The 20,897-nt window shown below is 39.3% G+C and overlaps 2 protein-coding genes across 2 annotated transcripts; both read right to left on the bottom strand.

The window, feature by feature from the left end:
- Positions 1 to 258: 258 nt before the first annotated feature.
- On the bottom strand, positions 259 to 10,816 carry LOC144635767 (acid phosphatase type 7-like). The gene is made up of 13 exons (XM_078494852.1): positions 10,586 to 10,816; positions 8,742 to 8,942; positions 7,958 to 8,140; positions 7,770 to 7,795; positions 7,109 to 7,206; positions 5,275 to 5,337; positions 4,620 to 4,734; positions 3,673 to 3,786; positions 2,685 to 2,745; positions 2,196 to 2,263; positions 1,669 to 1,740; positions 1,164 to 1,301; positions 259 to 712 (listed from the first exon to the last, which is right to left on the bottom strand). Exons 1-13 carry the CDS (start codon positions 10,695 to 10,697, stop codon positions 581 to 583), a joined length of 1,383 nt encoding a protein of 460 aa, XP_078350978.1. The 5' UTR covers positions 10,698 to 10,816; the 3' UTR covers positions 259 to 580.
- A 1,657-nt stretch (positions 10,817 to 12,473) lies between these two features.
- On the bottom strand, positions 12,474 to 20,405 carry LOC144635768 (UBX domain-containing protein 1-like). The gene is made up of 12 exons (XM_078494853.1): positions 20,264 to 20,405; positions 20,084 to 20,137; positions 19,591 to 19,664; positions 18,775 to 18,901; positions 18,569 to 18,605; positions 18,176 to 18,270; positions 17,005 to 17,059; positions 16,656 to 16,720; positions 14,830 to 14,901; positions 13,971 to 14,022; positions 13,221 to 13,343; positions 12,474 to 13,071 (listed from the first exon to the last, which is right to left on the bottom strand). Exons 1-12 carry the CDS (start codon positions 20,398 to 20,400, stop codon positions 12,850 to 12,852), a joined length of 1,113 nt encoding a protein of 370 aa, XP_078350979.1. The 5' UTR covers positions 20,401 to 20,405; the 3' UTR covers positions 12,474 to 12,849.
- Positions 20,406 to 20,897: the final 492 nt, after the last annotated feature.

The following is a 20,897-nucleotide window of genomic DNA, read 5'->3' as shown; positions in this document are numbered from 1 at the left end:
TTCTAGGTGGCTCACTTCTGGGTTTGTTACCTTGTTTTGTGCTTGTCAGTAGTCTATCTAAACAAATACAAATCATCTACGCAAGAATAAGTAGTCGAAATGAATAAAGAAGAGAAAGAAACGTGCTTATTTATTAACGGTAAAGGTCTGATAAACAAGGTTCGTTCTCCATTAAAAATTTAGATCAGTTTTATTCAATTGTTTACTTTCAAAGCTTCCAAAATGTATAAGAAGGAGGGCAGTTGGAATTATTTCTTTATACGTTAAGCTTAAAAGGTTTTTAATGGACCAGCCACGAGCTTAGAAGAGGATACTCCCTCAATTTCTTTTCGTCAGAAACAGTGACCTCAGATGGCTACTCCTACGAGTAAATCTGGATTGCTGCAATTTAAAAACTTCCTTAACTCTCTAACTACCCGACCCTCGTCCCTTGAGAGAGGAAGTTAAAACAAATAAGGGCAACTGGCGCACAGCCTAATTTTGAAAAAAGAAGGCATCTTTATCTTTGCGCAGGATCAGTTCTGCCATACTAATTTGCTTTTGACACTGGGACGTTCAGTATGAATGCAACTGAACAGGGTCACTCCACGGATGTTACATGAAGCTCTGACACTTTTCCAACATCAATAGTCTCGCCCTCTTCTTCTGTTTCCCAGGCCTCTGGGCCGTGTTTATCTTTAATAATCCATATTCTGTCGATCACTTGATAGTCCTGTGTTAAAACAAAAGAAGAATTGTGACTATTGTGTCCTAGTGAAAGTTTCTTGCAATAGTTGGGCCAAAAATAAGCATATGATTGCGGTTTGTGACTAATGACTTATTTGCTAAGGTTAAGGTCAAAATTGTGTCTCCTCGTCTCGGGAAATAGCGACGTTCTAAAGTGCAAATGAGCTAATGAAAGGCTAATGGAGAAAATTTGCCGTGAAAGTGTATGTCTGATTGTGTAATAAAACAAACGAAAACTTTGTGCAACCCAACGACAATTTGTTACAAATGGTACTTGCTTACCAAACCGGTTTCGAATTAACTCTCAAGTATTTGCTTTTATGAACAAACGTTCTTCATCAACTTTCGTTCTTTAAAATTGACTCTTTGAGCACTCAATCAAGCAGTCTTCGTTACACGAGTCGACAGTATCGAGGAATAATAATAATGATAATGACCTGATCAATGCTGACTTGCTCAAGGTACAAGTGACTGCTGTTGAAGACCTGTACCCTGGTGTACCCATAATCCAGTGTGCGATACGCGGTCCAGGGGCCATAATCTCGCTGAAACTTGTCGTGACAGTACTTACAGCCCTGCAACCAATGATAACAGTGCCGATTAAGATGTATCAGTACTGCATTGTGGGACAGTGGCTTGTCGGCGTTTTTCGCTTGACAGTACAAACATGTATGTGAAATATCGAAAAATTTGAAATAACTAATATGTAATTATGCATGTGAAATTGCGGTGTAAAAAGCTAGGACGGACCAGTTTCTTCCAATTTGAAAAGGGTTTAGAAAAAACAAGACTTTTCCAATCTACTTAATTTAAATATATATATTCCTTTTTCACTCCCATACTTTGGAGCAGGAAAGTCACCTGAATCATAAGGGAAAACGTTTTGAAAGTACGGAGAATTTTGAATCCGATCTTAGTATTACGTTACTATTACGTTCTTACCGCTGATCCTGTGGTAATATGCACTGGAGCTCTTGGGTTGGTGTAAGGCTTTTCTATTGATCCATTATAGACCTAGAAAAACAAACAGGTAAAGAAAGCACGTGATGTCGTGATGACCTGCTTCGATATCGACGATTGTTTACTGTCTTTTACTGCTTTGTCGCAGTAGACGGCAGTTACAGCAAGGAAAAAAAGTACTGCATAAAGACCAAATATCGGGTTGCAACGATGTATGCTGCTTTTCATTTTAATAAGCCTTAACAGCTATCTTCACTTTTCAGAGTTGTAAGAATGTTCGAATGTTGAAAGATATCGAAATCGAATTTCTTGCTCAACGGAAAAAGGACTATTAAATATGACTTTCAGTGAAAATATATGTAAAGGATTTACAATGGTCTTTATTGGTTTAAAATTAATAGTCTTTAATATGTAATAGTACAGATGACTCTTAACAAAAAACAGCAAGTAAACGAGAAACTGAAGAAGAAAACGAAGAAACGAAAAGAAATGAGACAACGTGAATTTACCTTGTGATTGTACACTGGCAAAAGACGTTCGTAGGAATGTTCATGCGCCCAAAATTCCACGTCCACTCCTAAAAATTATACCAATCACCATTAGCAAGCGAGGAAGCATTTGATGGCATAAAATATAACGAAAAAACTAGTAGTCGCTCGTGAGAATAAACGGTCTGTAATTAAAATTTCTTTGTCATTTTTTACCGTTCTGTTTGGCGAAATACATGACCATCAAAATTAAAACCTGATCTGCCATCTCAGAGAAAGACTTATTCTAAAAGAATAATTTTAATTGTCGAAAAGTGACGTCAACGCGCTCAATGGCCCTGCCAATTCGCTGATATTTTTGACCATCTATACTCCCAAGTAAATAGATTTTTATTATCTTAACTGCCAAAATCGTGTTGGATGAACATATCCGACTATTTAGTCGATTCTTCAATGACAATGCTTATCTGCAGCTGGAGGTTTAAGAAGTTATTTTTTGTCCAGTCTTACCGTGTTTGTAAAATAATTCTTCTAAAGGAAACAGTTTCTCAGACGATAAACCTGTCCTTATCTGCAACAAAACAAAAATATCAAGCAATTAAAAAAACTGATGTTTGACCTACCGCGTATGGCATGCAGTGTAGTAAAATTCTCTTCAATCTAAGCGCGAGTAATTTTTAAAAACAACCAGAAAGTGGCGACAGACGCGATAGAACGTTTTGTTAACAATATTTCAGAGTAATTGTGTTTGCACGACGTCGTATCTTGAGCTTGTAAAGGCTTTTATATAGGCTTTTTTGTATGGACAAGCTCGCCCCTTTTAACACACTACATGATACTCCCTTATTATAGGCTGCCGCATAACTCTTCCAGTGCGCTCCAACCAATCAGAGCGAAAGGAATTTCTAATCAACCAATTAAATTAAAGTCAAAACTGCAAACATTATGTATCCTATCTTACTTATGTCTTGCATTTACCTTGCTATCGATAGTTTTTTGTTTTGTTTTGTAAATTCGGGTTCAAATCAATTTAGACGCTATTTTCGAGCATGCAGTGATCTGATCTACAATGAGCGCCAAAAGTCCTTGAGACAGTTGTTTTTAAATGAATACTTATTTTAATTAACATTCCCATTTTTCAGTTTAGAACCGGTGCAGCTTGTGAAGCACTCCCCCTCCCCCTTTTCAATGTTGTGCACAAATGAGGCAAGTCTTGCAGATAGCAAATCCAACATTGTTTCGGGGGAGGGGGTAATATCAAAGGGGTCAGGGGTAAAATGTTTATCTCACAAAAAGATCCTTGGTCCAATAAAAGAGGAATCAAACGGCTGCAAAGTTAGGCTCGATTGCTAGCCGCTGTTCAGAAATTGAGCCCACGTACGCTCACCCACTCGAGCTCGCTCGTCATGAAATAAGAATATAAAAGTTCCATGTAATTATACCATGGTTACACAAAATGAACAGCTGACGATTATACATGCATAAAACTACAACTTACTTCATTCTCATGATTTTCGCAGCTATCTCCCACAGCATTAGAGCAATACATGGGTCTGTGTGCCATGGTTATTATCCAAGGACGCTTTGCACGATTCTCTGGTCGACTTGCTTCCTAAACGTATCAAGATTATTAAGAAAAAGACACAGTTATTGTTGACAGCAAGAAAAACTGAGGATCCCTTACTTTTTTCTAGCCCTCGCACGTTGCGTCTCCTCGTGTTAAGTCTTAATCTCGCGCGTTCGCGTTCGCGTTTCCTCGTGTTGAGTGTTAATCTCGCGCGTTCGCGTTCGCGTGTTCGTATATAGGACAGACCCTGAGGAAAAAGTAGATCTTTTCGTACTGTATAGTACAAGGTACCTTCCACACGTATCAGTTTTTGTTTGAAAATGCAACTTTTTCTCCGTTTTTAAAACGTTTTTCGTTCAAAACGTTTTTCGTTTTTGAATTGTTTTGACTTGTTGAGACTCGCACAAGATTTCTTCTCATTTCTAAACTAAAGAAAATAAAATGCTCAGCTTTGGCTTCTTCATTGTTAAAATCAGTAAAAACAACAAGAGCACGCATGATCATTCCAATGGTTCGTCCAATGATGATAAAGTACTGTGGCGAGGGAGCTTTAAGTAACTCAAGCTTACTCCTATGGAGGCGATTGTGCTTCGTTAGGGTTCAAATCAAGAAAACTTTTTAGAGCTTTGTTACTTGAACGAAATTGAAATTTAAAAACAAAAATACGTCTCGAAAAAGAGAACTTTTAAAAAAAATTTCTATTAGTGTTAGTATTTACAAGAAACAGTATAGTAAACTATACAAAGTACGTATAACAGAAGCGTTTTACGAGATATAAAGAGGTATATACGTGAGTTACGTGAGTCTCGGAAAAGAGATACTATTGTAAAAGAAACAAAATATGCCGGGCTTATATGACGGTAGAATATGCTAAGTACCTCCAGATCTCGTTGAAGCCATTTGTGTTGTTGAACTAGAGGTTCTAGCCCATATTGTAAGTAATAGTAAAGTTCTGTGCTAAAGCTTATGATGTGAACAGGTCCAATATTCCAACTGAAAAAAGACAATGTTTACACCTAAAGTAAGTGATGGAGTGACACACACATCCCAACACAAACGTTGTGGAGACAAACATATTAAAAATTACGTGATGTTTTACTTACATCATTATAAATATGGAATAAAGGAAAAAAACTGCAGTGGAATAAATACAATGGGATGAAGACTTCTAGAAAATCCAAAGGATAGGAAAATTGGTTCAGAAATCGGGGGCAAAATAACAGTGTTCGATAGAGTGAAGCAGTTCCAAGAAAAACGACCTTTGATCCGCCGGTTCGAGAATTCGGGATTCCACTGTATTATAAGACATTCATAATTAAAATCGCCGATATCGCTGAATTTATCACTCATCATCGGTCATCTGATCCCGTATTATTCCTTTAGTCTCCTCACTTCTAAAAATTTCGGCCTAAAAAAACATTGGGGGTAAATCTAACCCATTTCCCTCCAAGGCTGTTATTTATAAACTACTCCGGAATTGAACAGTTGTCCTCAAATGGATTGTGTCAAAGGTGTACTGTTATAAAACCTTACCTGTAGTAAATTCCTTCTGTGTCACCGGGCATACTAAAACGTTCTCTGTAGTTTGAAAAGTTACTGAAAGTAAAGTAAGCAGTCAACATCAGCTAATTTGTGATTTGTCTAATGATTAAAGCACAGCGAGTTGTGATCATTTCAGGCTATAACGTGCGTTCAGAGTTAAAGGCCTTAAAAGGTGAGTTAGTACTTAGTGCTCTTGATGCATTTTTAGATGATGGGTGCAGAGGCTGTCCGCTCTGCTCCTCCTAAAGAATTATTAAGTATGTATTATTGTATTATATAATCCACTGTACACAGTCTCATAACATATTTTAACTTATCGAAACTTAATCAAAATTTCATTATTGTAAAAAGCTATAGTTTTTTTAGCACTTTCTTTTAGTTTAACTCTTTTTTGTTATGTCCCCCGTATTAGTAGGGGAGTTTTTCCCCAGCTTGGTGGTTGATGACATTCTTAATAGAGTTTCTATCTATCTAGTGCACAACGGAATCGTCGGAAATTCCATTCTTTAACGCCCGGGTCAAACATCCAACTTTAAACGAGTCGAACCTAATGCAAATGAGCAAATGCTGTTGGCCATGGTATGATTGCGACAGGCTGACGGGGCAACTTTCGGAGAGCCCATGTTAGGTATTTTTTAAGAATCGGTAACCCTTCTGTGATGTTTGGATAGTTCCAGGACGATTTACCAAAAGTTAACGCTTGTTTGCCGACTGTATGCAGAGGGCTTTTAGGAACTGAATAACAAGGGTAATTTTGCAATAACGTAAGAAAAGTATCTATTTGGAGGAATGTTAGATGAACAAGGCCAGCTGCTCTCATATAAAGCATTTAAAACGAAATACAAATGTAAAACTAACTTTTTAAATTACTATCAAGTTGCTAGTGCAATTCCAAACAGTTTGCTGGCTAGGACAAGGAACAATTACCTACAATCTTTTCCTAAGAATATCTTTTTGGAAAACAACTCAATTTTTGAACTTGATGATTCAACTAAGGTAAATTTTGAAACAGCCAAAGTAAAGGATTTTTACAGGTTTTTGAATACGAAAGTTCATAATTGTTCACATACTGGACCGATGAAATGGGGTAAATCCTTGCCAATAAAGGCAGAACAGTGGGAAAGAATTTTCAGATCACTTAAACAGGTTTCCAAAGAAAACAAGCTGAGAGAATTCCAATTTAAATTTCTGCATCGAGTTGTTGTTACTAAAAAAGAACTCTGCAATTTTGGTATTAAAGACGACAGTGAGTGTTTATATTGTGGAGAACCAGATTCGATAGAACACACCTTCTCAAATTGTCATTTTACTAAAGACTTCTTGTCAAAAGTGGTGCAATGGTTTAATAACTGCAATCAGTCTATCTTCATGCCGTCAGTTCAGGAATATTTATTTGGGGTTACTTCCAACCTACCTAATAAGAAGCTAGTGAAAAAACTTAATTTTACCTTGCTATATGCCCGCTATTTTATTTATACGAATAAGTTGCATAATAAGTCTCTCCTTATCACAGATTTTGTAAGTAGAATTTTAAGTAAGTACATGCTAGAAAACTTAGGTTAAAACTTGTATACGGAGTATCCATACTCCTTCTCAGGTCTTTTTCTTTTTCTCTTCTCTTTAATTCTCCACTGTAATCTATTATTTCGTAGTTTTACCATTAATTGCATTGTAATATAACTATATATGTGTGACTATCAATAAAATAAAAAAAAAAATAAAAAAAAATCTATTTGGAGGAAACGAAACAAGGAGTTATAAGAAAGCAAACTGAGCGATTTCCCTGTATATTGCTTGATCTAAACGACAGCATCTAGGACCTTACCAAGCTTGTTCATGGTTTCCAGGGCACGTCATGTAAGGAACGTACGCGGCCATTGGTTCAATCTGATTCATGAACCTGTCTCCTACTTTTGAATTATCCTGAAAGCCGGTGATAAGATTGTAAAAGACAATAAATACAGTCCACATTCACAAATCAACGTTACGCGATATTATTTGCATACTATCCGCTAAAACATCGTACACAGAGTTGTGGAGTGACCTAGCTTGATGCATGCCCGAGGAGCAAGAAACGTGTATTCGATGAGAAGAGGATCTACACACATTATATAAGAACTCTGTACTTTTGTGGCAACGAAACCCCAACAGCTAGTGCCTCGCCTTTCAATCAGTCAATCAATCAGTCAATCAATCAATCAATCAATCAATCAATCAATCAACCAATCAATCAATCAACCGGTCGGTCGGTCGGTCAATCAATCAATCAATCAATCAATCAATCAATCAATCAATCAATAGATCAATCAATAGCTCAATCAATAGATCAATCAATCAATCAATCTTTATTTCCATAACCCTATGATGTGAAAAAGCTATTCCGGATTAAGTTCTGTCAATCAGAAACGGGAATTAATTAATTTTATTGGAGTGAATTAAAAAAATATATATTAAAATTGATAGCATCTCCAAGTTCTTTCACTTACCGATTCCATGTTATAAGCAAAGTCACCTGAAAAAATGAGAAAAAAAGATGCCCAGTTAATAAGAATGATAATCAAAACGACCGAAACATATGTTCAAAAGTCATTTTACTACAGTCGTATACAGATTTTCTTTTTTCAAGGATGGAAGGCTATTAAAGAGATCTGGGTAAGATTTCAACAATACTGACCAATATGTAATATGGCATCGTATTCGCCTTCTTGAACCTCTTTCTGTAACTTAGAGAGAGACTGGGCATTATCCACTCCTAGATCTCCATATATGGCCAATCTTGGCTGCCAGTCAGTGCCGTTTTTGGTGGCGTTAAATTTGTACAAGGCGCTCCAGCCATCTGAACTACCAACACGGTAATCTAAATACAGTAGGATACAAATTAGTCCCAAATAGATTAATATCTCGTAGATAATCGTAGATAATCAGCTAATGCATAACTTCATGATATTAATGTGCAAATCGAAAATTGCTATTTGGGAAAGAGACGTTCGTTGCTCTATAAAACGGCTTGCGAAACGGACGGACGGCAGAATGTGAGGCAAACTGACTTTAAGACAGCAATCTTTTTTCAGTCAAGGAAAACAAGTACTAGGCGTTATTTGATACATCTTTCTGCGAACACCTGCGCAAATAGTTTTCGTTCCTATTCTGCGGTCAAAAAACAGCGCGTGAACTTTAAAATTGTCACAGACTCTGCATAGCAACGTGCCACTGCAAAGCAAAGTACATCCTCGGAGACCCAGGGGCAGTTAGTGGGGCGAAACGAAGGAATACACCGGACAGAAAAAGTTTCGTCGCTACGATTTCTGCCCGGTTTATTCCTTTGTTTCGCCCCACTAACTGCCCCTGGGTCTCCGAGGATGAGTTAGATCCCAAGGACGGGATTTCGACCTGTGCTGAACTACATAATAGGCAACAAACTCTGGTCAAATAGAGTGTAATAGTAGAGAGCCCCTTACCATATCCACGGCCTGGTATTAGCCCCTCTAACTTCACTCGATGCATGTGCAATATGCGCTCCTTCCAACCACAAGCTTTGTACTTTGTAGCTTTGCCAAAAGCTCTTTTGTTCATTTGTTTGCACCTCTCCCCATACTCCACAACACTTTTAACTGACGGCGCCATTGTTACCCACGTGATCATCATCTCCGTCGGATCACCTGCAAGATTCGTGACAATTTAAGGTTAAAGAGTTATTTTGTGCAATGTAATTTTATAATATTGTTAGCCTGGAATTTGTTCGTTTAACATTGTGATAGCCAAGAGGTAAAAGACCGCGCTTAAAAAGGCATGAAAGTGGCGCGATCAGACACGGTTCACCGATTGGAAACAAACGACAATGCCAATTTGACCGTGTTAAAAATAACAAAAAACATAATTTCCTATAATAAGTAGAACAGAACCAACTCTTGCAATTGGTGCAAAATCCAGCCGGAAAAGTCGGCTTTGCCAACTGAGACAAAGTGAGACAAGAGTGTTTGACTAACTTTGATATCTGTCAAAGGTAAACAAGTCCTTTGATTCATGGATATCGCCTTTGATAGGGATTTAACGCGTGTCAAAGGTAGTAAAAGATTTGACACCAATCAAAGATACCTTTGACACGAGTCAAAGTCACATTTGACGGTGCCTTTGTCACGCACCTCAAACATCAAAGGGGTCAAAGGCGTACTATCTTTGATCAAAATACTGCAATCAAAGGTGTGGCAAAGGTTTGACAAAGACGGCCTTTACCACCTTTACGCCAAGTCAAAGTTGTGTGTCGAAGGCGACTTTTCGTGCAGTACGCGCGCGATTGTTTACCTTGGACGGGATTTTGTCGATTATTTTTTCGTAACGAAAATGTGGAGAAACTGTCAGATCAGAAGGCAGTAACAAATCAAATATCACTCATTTTAACCCACAAATTAATTTCTGTGCACTCTCATTGGACAAAACACATCACGTGGTGCAAAATGGGACAAAGGGTATCAGACCAAATACCTTGTCCGATTTGATATCCGTAGCCCCGCGATTGTGTAGAGGAGTGCAAAACAAACGAACAAATTCACCTTTTCAGGTATAACGTTTTAATCAAATCATAGTCAAAATTACGTGAAACCAATTAATTTGCAATTATTTCACCGTCAAATTGCCGTGTTTAGCACTGTAAGTTTGGTTTTCTTTTTCTGTGATAAAGCGTATTGTTGAAATTAATCGGAGGGTAATAAAATAAATAAACCCCTTTCTGACTTGCTGGTTTGAGGACAAGGCCAGAAGATTGTCCTCAAAATTTTACAGTTGCACTCGAAGCTACGCTCCTCGGCCAACTCTTTATTTTTCGGACAATCTTTCAACCTCGGTCATTATCCTCTAATATACCAGCCGCCTAAAGTTGTTTATTTACTTATTACCTAACGTGTCAATCAAGGAAACTTTTTCACAGATGTCATATAATTTCCACAGAACTAAGCGAATAAGTCAAGCATAATTTCCATCTCAGACGACTATAATACTTTAAAACTATAAAACCAGAATTTCCTTCTAATAACAAACTTAACCGAAGCATTTTAAGCATAAAATTAAGAAAGGGGGAATACATTAAATTCCACACGACCGCCATCTTGGAATTGACATTTTAAAATTAGTCAGTTACAAGCGACCGATCGAATGATTCATTCTTGATCTTGAAATGGACGGAGTGGTCAATCGACCAAGCGGCACCGTCAAATCGGCGTTGGTCAAGCGTAGTTTTGATTATTCTATGACAATACACAGTCCAGTTAAGTCAAACAATAAATCACTTTACACTCATTCCACCCACCTGTGCTAGAAATATGGATCTGTTCTGGTTGAGGAGTTCCATGTTCTGAAGCCCCCAGTCCCGTTATCACGGCAATCAATACCACGACTACACTCGCAAAATGGCCCGCCATTTCCGAACTTCATTTCCTTACAGTTTTGTTCATTTTCCGACCCGAAGCGAACCGAGCAGATGCTGTTATGTACCTGTTGATGTTTGGCCAGGCCAGTTTTCTAAGTGAACAAGTACTCTGTTAGCACGCAACAGGTGGTTTATTGACATGTCCAAAAGAACGCAAAACACCAGAGCAGAATTACATATCTAAACCAAACATATTTCCTATGGAGAGGCGTTCATTAAGCCGTTTAAACTAACAAGTTCTAAAATCTTAAACCTTCGCAAACTTTGCGTCTTCGGTTAAACTTACAACTACTTCAATCAAATTTGGTAAAGGTAGATGATGACTGATGTTGCCGGTCTCAGATTGTGAGGAAATGTCGGAGCGAAAAGCGAAAAAGGAGAAGTAAGGAAGGGTACACCCAAGAATTTAAAAGAAACTTATTCGGACTTGGTGGTGTGATTTTCTCGGCAAAATACTCGCTTTCGTACACGGAGCAAACTTTTTAATAGAGTTCTAAAATCGTCGGAAATATTCGAATGATTTTCGACAATATTCGGGAATCGTCGGAAATCTTTTAGAGTCTTCAAGTAATTTTTAGCAGTCTTCGGCTACCTTCGAATATCTCGGATAAACGTCGGAACCATTTTCTTCAGATAAATTTCGACGTATGAGACCTACATTCGTTTAACATGAAAGCTGCACTCTTTTTTGCAATCATCGACTAAAAGTGAGTATTTTTTAAAAAACGAGCGTATTATCAATGGTTTATAACTGATAAAGGTAACAAATTTCTGAAATTTGATTGGTGTATTGTTAAATAAATTACTCATTTTTACGTAAAAGTGGTTTTTATAATTCTTATTTAACATTCTGTTAAAGTTTACTTAAAATTATGAGTAATAAATTAAAAAAACGTTTTTGTGGTGTAAATAGTTGAAAAAAGCACAAGATATCTACGAATACGCTTACCAACGATCGTTAGTTGTCGTCCTGTAAGGAAGGATATTTGCCTCTCATTTTTCGTCGACAAATAACAAAATCAGTTTGTAAGCGATATTAGGACCAATACCACCTTGGGAGATTGTCCAAATTATCACTTGCTGGAAAAAGTGGCTCATGATCGATAGTTTTGGGCAATATCGAGCTGATATCACTTGCGATAACATTTCCGAATGCCACTGTTGTTCACGCTGTTAACTTTACTTGGTAATGGGGGCTGATCGGCAAGGCCAGGTATGCATTTAGGGCCTCACAACCAGTTTGGCTCTCAAGGCAGCTCTCTCTAAACACCAAGCTCAGGATATTTTCCACCAATGTCAAGTCCGTTCTTCTATATGGTTGTGAGACCTGGCGTTCAACTAAGGCCCTTCACAATAAACTTCAAGTTTTTGTCAACAAATGTTTCAGATACATCTTGGGAGTCCGGTGGCCGAACGTAATTAGCAATGAAGAGCTGCTAAGAAGGACCAACATGGAATCCATTGTAACATTAGTTAAGCGAAGGAAATGGCGCTGGATTGGCCACACTCTCAGAAGAGAATGTAACAATGTGACAAGACAAGCCTTGCACTACCACCCACAGGGAAAGATGAAAGTTGGACGACCAAGGAACAATTGGAAGCGATCCATGCTGCAGGAGTTGGAAGGAGTAGGCTACTCCTGGGAAAGAGCTAAAGCATTAGTAAAGAACCGTGTACGCTGGAGAAAACTGGTGGACGCCCTATGCTCCCAAGGGGGTGAAAAGGTACAATGATGGTAATGGGGTAACTCAAACAACAATGCTAAGAATGAAGATAAAAAGTATTTTAATTTTTATATTTAATTCCTTTAGTGACAAAGTCATCGTCAAACATTAGTTCAGTACTTTTAAAGTTTTCCGCCAAAAATGAAACAAATCGTAATGTGGAAATTTTAAAGGAGGAGTTTTCTGTTCGGCGGTGTTTTATTGGAATTGGTTACAGTAGAAGAAGGATGGTTGAGTTCTGGGGCTTCTATTAGGCAAAACCTGCTTTTTGGCGGTTTATTCAGTTAAAAAGTTTGCTGAATGTTGGCCAACCGTTTCAACCAAATATGGTTGGAAAAGTGTTGTTTTGGGATATACTTCAACCAAATCAACCGTTTGAGTTCCAAAAAAAACCGAATTTATTCGAGAGTTCTTTTCCATTCATATCTTGGTTAATATTAACACAGCTGACGGCACAAGTCCAGCCTCCTGGAGACTCGTTCCCATGTCTCCATCGGTGTAAGTTTTCCGCGGGAAGGTGGTCATCAGGTTGAAAGGCGCCGAGCCGTCGGTACGGTTGTCATGTACGTAGCTGCGAACTGTCTCCAGCGTGTCCGTGGCTTGAAAAGTCCCAGTGATTGCACTGCCATTTGTTAAACGAAACTATCAACAATGAAATGAAAGAAATAATTTTATTAAAGCGGCATTGGGAATACTGATTTCAGGCCGAGTTCGAATCTGCAAATGCTGGTTTTAGAAGTACACAATCTGTTAATACTCTAAGGAGAAGCTATATGTTAATCACGTTTTACCTGAAGTTTACAAGTCGTATGTTGTTTTTTCTCCACAGCAGCAGCCGGTTGAATCGGTTGAGCCAGTGCTGAAGGAGCTCCTCCAACATTGCCGGGCTGTTGGTCCACTCCACCTTTACCAAACTTAAATCAAATATCCAAAGTATTAAACACACAGTACTTTTATTTATGTTTGCCTATGTTTTACGTTCGTGACACCTGCTTCGACTTATAAGGTGCAAAAGATCGTGATTTGGTTCTGAGCGTTTTTCAATTGCCTGTCTAAAATAATCTGCGTTTGCTTTAGTTTTGTTTTACTATGCTCTCTGATTGGTTCAAAAAACTTTCGCCATTTTCTTAGCCTATCAGATGTCAAATTTAAACCAAACATGACCTGGTCGCACGGAAATCACTTCGAAACATTGCTTCAGACCATGTGGAGACAGCTGATGACATATTATACCACGTTTGCTTGGTAATGCTTTCCTGGTCGCACGAACGTTCCCGCGCTTTGTGCCGGTTACATGTATTTACTTGAAGCTCTGTTGTGGTTGGACAAAGCGAAAACTAAGCGATTTCTGGGCCTGTGAATAGCTTTTAAATTAAAAAAAAAACCGCACTGTCACCCAATGTCCCCTGGGCGCCTCTTCCTCGAGGTTGCAAATGCAGTAGTGTTCATGTGCGGCCCAGACCATGGCTCAGTAGAGAACCACTGGATTGCCTACTCTTTTTTAAAGCATAATTTTTACCCTTTCCACTTTTTCGTCTTACCTTTTCGGCTCGTTCTGCTTTGTCTCTCGCAATCTGGTCTTTTACTCTCTGCCTATAAAGGTCCAAACATTTGCTAGTTAGTCTAACGACATGACTGTTGATGGTTATTTTACCCAGTTACTACTATCATTTAGTCGTTTTTGTGCTAGCCAAGTCTGCGTTCGAGCTTAGTGGCCCATCAGACCGGAACTTATCCCGGTTTCTGTAGCATTACTCCGCCATGGATGGGATGCTTGTCCATCACAGGGTTAGCCCCAGCATTAAATTTGCCAGTACCTATTTATGCACCTGGGTGGAGAGAGGCACTATGAACGCAGTGATCCTTTGAACAAACAACTCGATCCGGAGACCAGCGTATTATGACTAACCATTAGGCTACCGAAGCATTAAGGTGATGTTACACGGGACAACTTGCAACAACGATTTTTCGCGCAACACCGCGTCAACTTTTCGTGCTATGTAAAACGAGTCAACTATCGCGCAACATCGTACAAAAAGTACTTGGCAACATGCATGTTACACGAGACGATTTTTAACGCAACGCCAACTCGCAACATTTTGCGCGCGCGTCCAGGCCATGTTGAACAGAATTCTGGGAAGGTGCTGCGCGAAAAATCGACGGCGGTCCTGTTACACGAGCCAACTTTCTGAGGATTCGTCATCTTGCGTTGCGAGTTTTTGACTTGGTTTCAAAAACTTGCAACGTGTTGCCGAGTAAAATGTTGCGCAAAAAATCGTCCCCGGTACCATGTTACTGACACGGTGAACGATTTTTCACACAACAATGTTGCGCGAAAAATCGTTGTTGCAAGTTGTCCCGTGTAACATCACTTTTAAACCAACAGAATAAGCGACTCACCTTGCCAATCTTTCCTCCATCCTTTCCCTTTTTCTCTCATTGGCTATTTTTTGTGCCTCTTGTAATTCCATCCTAATAAAGTAAAGTAAAAAGAGCATCGACGTTATTATCGGCACTTCAATATGTCCCACATCCACTTTTGAAATCTTTGCGGAGTTGTCTGCATCCCAGCCCGATTAAGCCAAAATGAGCGATAATGAAAGCCAATGACAACACAGTATGTGGCCCACGTGAGTGTTCTTCTAGGAGTCGTGATTGCTTTACGATTTGCAGAATTGCCAAGGCACAGTTTTACGCGGGGACAGTCAATTTTGTGTTTTGTTTTACCCCCAACTGAAATTGAAAGCGTTGTTGTCTTCATTTAATATTCATCACTACATTTCCCTTCGGCTGAAAAATACATGAATTTATTCACTGAAATTGTAACACTGCGCGATTCTTCGAGCTTTCGAATTTGCATTGAGATGTATTCTTAATTGAGTCAAGTGAAATTTTTGAATGTACAAAAATTTTTTATAATTCAACTGTTGACTCCCGAGTACGAAAAATACGACAAATAAAAGCTAAGCGTTTATCCACAACTTCGAATTGCTTCGCGTTCATACCATGGTTTCGAGCCGCACGCCCTGATCACGTGCAATTCCAAGGCTCAACCTGTTGTCGCCCCAGAGAATGAGTGAGTTTAGTTCGCCCTAACAGTTTAGGCGCGTGTCACGTAAGGTAAGGTGAGGTGAGGTGAGGTGAGGTGAGGTGAGGTGAGGTGAGGTGAGATAAGGTAAGGTATGGTGAGGTGAGGTGAGGTAAGGTAAGGTGAGGTGAGGTGAGGTGAGGTGAGGTGAGGTGAGGTGAGGTGAGGTGAGGTGAGGTGAGGTGAGGTGAGGTGAGGTGAGGTGAGGTGAGGTGAGGTGAGGTATGGTGAGGTGAGGTAAGGTAAGGTAAGGTAAGGTGAGGTGAGGTGAGGTAAGGTAAGGTAAGGCAAGGTGAGGTGAGGTGAGGTGAGGTGAGGTGAGGTGAGGTGAGGTGAGCCGGGTGAGGTGAGGTGAGGTGAGGTGAGGTGAGGTGAGGTAAGGTAAGGTAAGGTAAGGTGAGGTGAGGTGAGGTGAGGTGAGGTGAGGTGAGGTGAGATAAGGTAAGGTGAGGTGAGGTGAGGTGAGGTGAGGTGAGGTGAGGTGAGGTGAGGTGAGGTGAGGTGAGGTGAGGTAAGGTGAGGTGAGGTGAGGTGAGGTGAGGTGAGGTGAGGTGAGGTGAGGTGAGGTGAGGTGAGGTGAGGTGAGGTGAGGTGAGGTGAGGTGAGGTGAGGTGAGGTGAGATAAGGTAAGGTATGGTGAGGTGAGGTAAGGTAAGGTAAGGTGAGGTGAGGTGAGGTGAGGTGAGGTGAGGTGAGATAAGGTAAGGTATGGTGAGGTGAGGTAAGGTAAGGTAAGGTGAGGTGAGGTGAGGTGAGGTCAGGTGAGGTGAGGTGAGGTGAGGTGAGGTGAGGTGAGGTGAGGTGAGGTGAGGTGAGGTGAGGTGAGGTGAGGTGAGGTGAGGTAAGGTAAGGTAATTCATTAAATGTCAAAAAACACGGGGAGTAGTTTCCCAGTCTCCCGAGCAAGAGGCTCGTAATAAAAGTGTTTGACAATATTAAGTTATGAAAATAAATGAATACATGTCAAAAAAAAAGATTTAAAAACTATATACGTGATATGCTCTCGTCCAATAGAAAACTGCATTTCGGTTTAGGGTACAAACGTGTTTTTCCCCCGTGCTTTTCATGAACTGACGTTTTCATTTCCTTAGAGTGGGATCTGCGTTGACTTATAGGATTTATCACTTCAATGACATACTTTTCTTTTGCGCTTGTCATTTCCTTTCCTACTTTTCGACGGCTTTTTTCCTTTGCTAGAGCTTCCTGAAGACAGAGAAAAACGATAAGTCACAATTATGTTTCTTTAACGCTGTTCACTTCTGGCCTTTTCAACAAAATGCCCCACAAAAAGGCTCAACAAAACAGAGCAATTATATCTCATTGACTGCACTGCAAAGATTTGGGAGCCCACTCCTCAATACACGTTATCTTTAGTATTTCATTAATTATACTAATGTATGGATTGTCAGTTGTTGTTGAACCATAGGTCGACAAATATCTGAACAACAGTTAAAGATTTTGTAAAGCACAAGTGTGACATTACCTACCTTTTTTTCATCCGCTAGCTTTTGTTCTCTCCTTTCTTTAAGACGTTGTTGTATCCTGTGAGATCAAAACTTCTGACAGTTACCATGGCAATAGCAAAACCTCTCAGTTCATATGAACCAACACATCCTTTAACTACTCATGGGATTATTATAACAAAAAACAATCCTCCCAACATTTTTTCGGATTTCTGATAAATTTGACAGTGAATGAACCAAAATAATTGTAATAGCCTCCTCTATGAAGCTCTACTCAGTCCTATTCTTCTCATAAAGCAGGCTCTGCTTTGGGAATAAAGACGATATGATATTCAAGCTGGGTGGAAAACCTCATTCCCAAGGCCTCACTCCCTGGGAACAAGGTTGGCTAGGTGGAAATGGTATTCAGGCTAGTTGGAGTGCAGACTTGCACTCCAGTAAGCCTCAATGGCACTCAGGTTAGCCTGAATAATGTTCAGGTTAGCCTGTTTATAGTTGGCTCTCAGAATTAGTTATATTTAATTAAGATAATAATTTCTAAAAAAAGTCTGCAGTTTGCGAGTCTATGAAATACCTTATTCTTACTAATTTGCACGCATACTTAATTTTGCAAATATTCGGGAGCCGAATTTCGCGAGTATTAACTTTCGTGATTGCAAGAAAAATTAGAGCAAAAGTGTATTAAATTTCGCGATTTTGTCAGTGTTTTATGGCTCATTTGACAAAGACCAAGAAACTACTGGAAATATACAAAGGTCTACTAGGGTGCCTGCAACGGAAACTTTGGTGACTGTACTGAAGAGATCTTGGCCAATTTAGAATCTAAAGGAAACAGTAATGATCAGAGGAAGGGTGCTTGTTGAAAACAAGACGAAAAGATATTTTCAAGGATAGATAAATACTGTTCCAAGCATTTAAAATTGTATTGTTTTGATATAAAACTATCATGGTATTAATTTTCGCTGTTTAAATTTTGCGCAATGTTTTTTTCGTGTGTATTAAATTACGCGATTATTTTGAAATCGCGAAAAAGTAGTAGGAATAAGGTACATATGTGCATGGGTAGGAATGTATTCCAGTGATTCTGTCATTGTCGTGGTGCTAAAAAAATTCCATGGATACCCCAGTGCGTTGCTGGAAACTTGTGCACCTCAACCAAATTTTACTTTAAACATACTAAGGTAGAAGATCATACTTTTCTAACTGCTGCTTTTTCTCCTCCTCAGTTAGTGGTTTGATTTCTTCTGTTGACTCAGAAAAGTTGGAATGCCCCGATCTTGCTGCATGAAGCTGTATGAGAGTGGAATAAAAAAAGGAATTCATAACACTTGACTTTGCGGACAACAATCATCTTGAAAAAAAAATAGGCCATTTTTTCATTTTTTGTTCATAAGACAAGATCTATTGGTAATGAAAAACCTATTAGGTTGCAACCATTCCTTTTTCAAGACCTTCCAAATCCAGTCATTTATCTACCAACATCTCCCTCCATGTTTTCTGAAGAGTCATTTAAAAGGCTAGTTGTTTTAACTGTAATTACATACAGGTGTGTGTACACGTACACAGAAATGAAACACCAAATACTAACCTGAACATCATTCTCACTCCTGAGTCGCTTACCACAACTGGAAAGACAAAAAAAAGAAACACAACAATTAAAGTGTATGATTTAAGTTACATGTACTTTTGCACAAATAAAAATTTGAAGATACAGTATGTAACACACTAAATTACGGTATTTTTTTCATAGAAATTACTCATCATTTCTATTTAAAAAGTAGGCATTGTTCTTACTCATCACAGACAAGAGATAAAGCTTGCTGTGACTGTTCACTGGAGCTTGCGGCATCTGATGGCTGCTCTGAATTCTCAACTGGAACTTTTTCACTTTGACCTTCAGCCCCTGTAGTAGCAGACTCGTCTGAATGAAAAATAAACATTCAATCATATTAGTAGGGGGTAGGGAGATGCAGTCTAAACCATGCCGCTCATTATGCTTGTCGTCTCATAACCTGCTTGTCATTCCGCAAACCAACTGAAGACAAAAACTGGTGAAAGGTCATTTTAAGTAGCTGCACCTTTAAAGCTTTGGAACTCTATGCCCAGCAGTATATGTTTAGTTAAAGGTTGTCCCGTTTAAATTTTACTACATATTTTAATTCTTTCCATTTTTTTTTGCTACCATATATTGATGTAAGAGCATCATCGTCATCACCATCATCACATATATGGTTAGTGTGTGGAACTCTCAAATGAGCAGTCTGGGGTTAAGGGCTGGCCAGAATCACTGTGTTGTGTTCTTGGGCAAGACACTTTACTTATGTCCCAAAGTGTACTTCTTTCCACCTAGCAGTATATGTGACAACCTGAAAAAAATGCTATGTGTGTGGGGGACAGGGGAGGTGAGAATGGGGGGGGGGAGAGGAACGTGGGGTACGTGTGGTAACTTGTGATAGACTAGCATCCCATCCCATGGGGGAAGCCAAACTTCTTGTTGCCCCAGAAAGTGCCACCACCCATGAACTATCATGCTGCTCTGCCGTGGATTTGCACCATTACAAAATGACAGGTGATGGGTCATAAACCTGATATGTATATTGTATACTTTACCTTTTCCTAGTACGTGTCCAACAGGTGGTTTATAAGGTTCATCAATATCAGGATCCTCTGAGTGGGCAAACAGCCTATAAGAGAAGAACATAAATTAACTGTACTGAGTCCAGTCAAGAATATATCCAAACTTTCTCTCTTTCTTAAAGTCCCACTCAGTCTGAAGAATTTTTAGACTCCAAGATAATTTACCTGTTCCGGTGGTCAGTTCTTAATTTTCATAAGCCAGTACTAATCAGGGATAATACAAAACAGGCACAAGAATAAACTGCAAGATGCAAGTCAGTATAACTTATTCGATTTGTGGACACCAAAGTAAACAGATTGTTTCAGTTTTCAAACGTGATGGGTATGCATTCTTCAGTTACCTTGTCACTTGTTAACTGGCCTTTGATTAATGCAAGAGGCTTGATTTTTCAACATACAGTTTGACGAGAATTCAGACTTAAACGAAACAGTTGCTTTTTAATTTAACATTATCAATGACTCTCACCATTCCATAGCGGCTTCAACACCTCTGTTGCCAGTCACAGCAAGAGCCTTTTCCCTGTCAATTGGCCATTTATATAATTTCAGATCGCGTATTACATAAAGTTATATTTTCCAATCACTGAAGTGAAAATCTTTTGAAAATGGAGTCAAATAGAAATGCTTTTCTGCGATATATACTTACGCCCTGTTCCGCGGAAATCCCATTTCAGCCAGAGTATCTATTTCAGACGACATATCCCTATATTTTCTGTGTATTTTCACCGAGTAAAACCCAAAGAACTCACAGCCAACCTTCGCTCTGCAAGAACAACCAGGCATCGCCAAGAAAGCGCGGTTACCAAGTGTAGTATGCTGCGGTGCCACGCCGATTACCGTGGACGTATCCCTGGGGACGAGACTACGTGAAGAGCTCCCCTTTTAATACTTTGGATTTTCTTACATCTGGCCCCAGTTGTTCGAAGGGTGGATAACGCTATCCACTGGATAAATCACTATCCAGTGGATAAGTCTTAACCAAACATACTACGCTATCCACCGGATAGTGATTTATCCGGTGGATAGCGTTATCCACCCTTTCAACAACTGGGGCCTGCACTTTAGTAAACCCTTAAAATACTTTGAGCTACAGCTACTTGGTGCGTCTGTTCGAGATACTTTATAAACCTCTTTTTCACTCCTCTTTTAACACCCTTTTCGATAGTTCAAGAGCCTCCCCGTGCGTTGTACTTTAGGAGATAGTACTCGCTTTAAGTTCCTGAGATTCCTAAGTTTGTGGGAACCGGGAGAAAACGAGCAAAATTTCGTTATTTTTCGCC

This window comes from Oculina patagonica, chromosome 13 (assembly GCF_052425735.1).
Source record: "Oculina patagonica isolate OP01 chromosome 13, crgOcupat, whole genome shotgun sequence".
Lineage (NCBI taxonomy): Eukaryota > Metazoa > Cnidaria > Anthozoa > Scleractinia > Oculinidae > Oculina > Oculina patagonica.
The sequence above is the reverse complement of the archived record's forward strand: the minus strand, read 5'-3'. Positions and strand labels throughout refer to the sequence as shown.

Coding starts and splice junctions, on each gene's coding strand:
- LOC144635767 (XM_078494852.1), bottom strand. CDS start 10,697: ATGGCGGGCCATTTTGCGAGTGTAGTCGTGGTATTGATTGCCGTGATA. Junction 8,943..10,585: donor GATCCATATTTCTAGCACAG/GTGGGTGGAATG, acceptor CGAATCTTGCAG/GTGATCCGACGGAGATGATG. Junction 1,302..1,668: donor ATATTACCACAGGATCAGCG/GTAAGAACGTAA, acceptor CATTGGTTGCAG/GGCTGTAAGTACTGTCACGA.
- LOC144635768 (XM_078494853.1), bottom strand. CDS start 20,400: ATGCCTGGTTGTTCTTGCAGAGCGAAGGTTGGCTGTGAGTTCTTTGGG. Junction 16,721..17,004: donor AGCTAGCGGATGAAAAAAAG/GTAGGTAATGTC, acceptor CTCTGTCTTCAG/GAAGCTCTAGCAAAGGAAAA. Junction 14,902..16,655: donor ATGACAAGCGCAAAAGAAAA/GTATGTCATTGA, acceptor TTACTTTATTAG/GATGGAATTACAAGAGGCAC.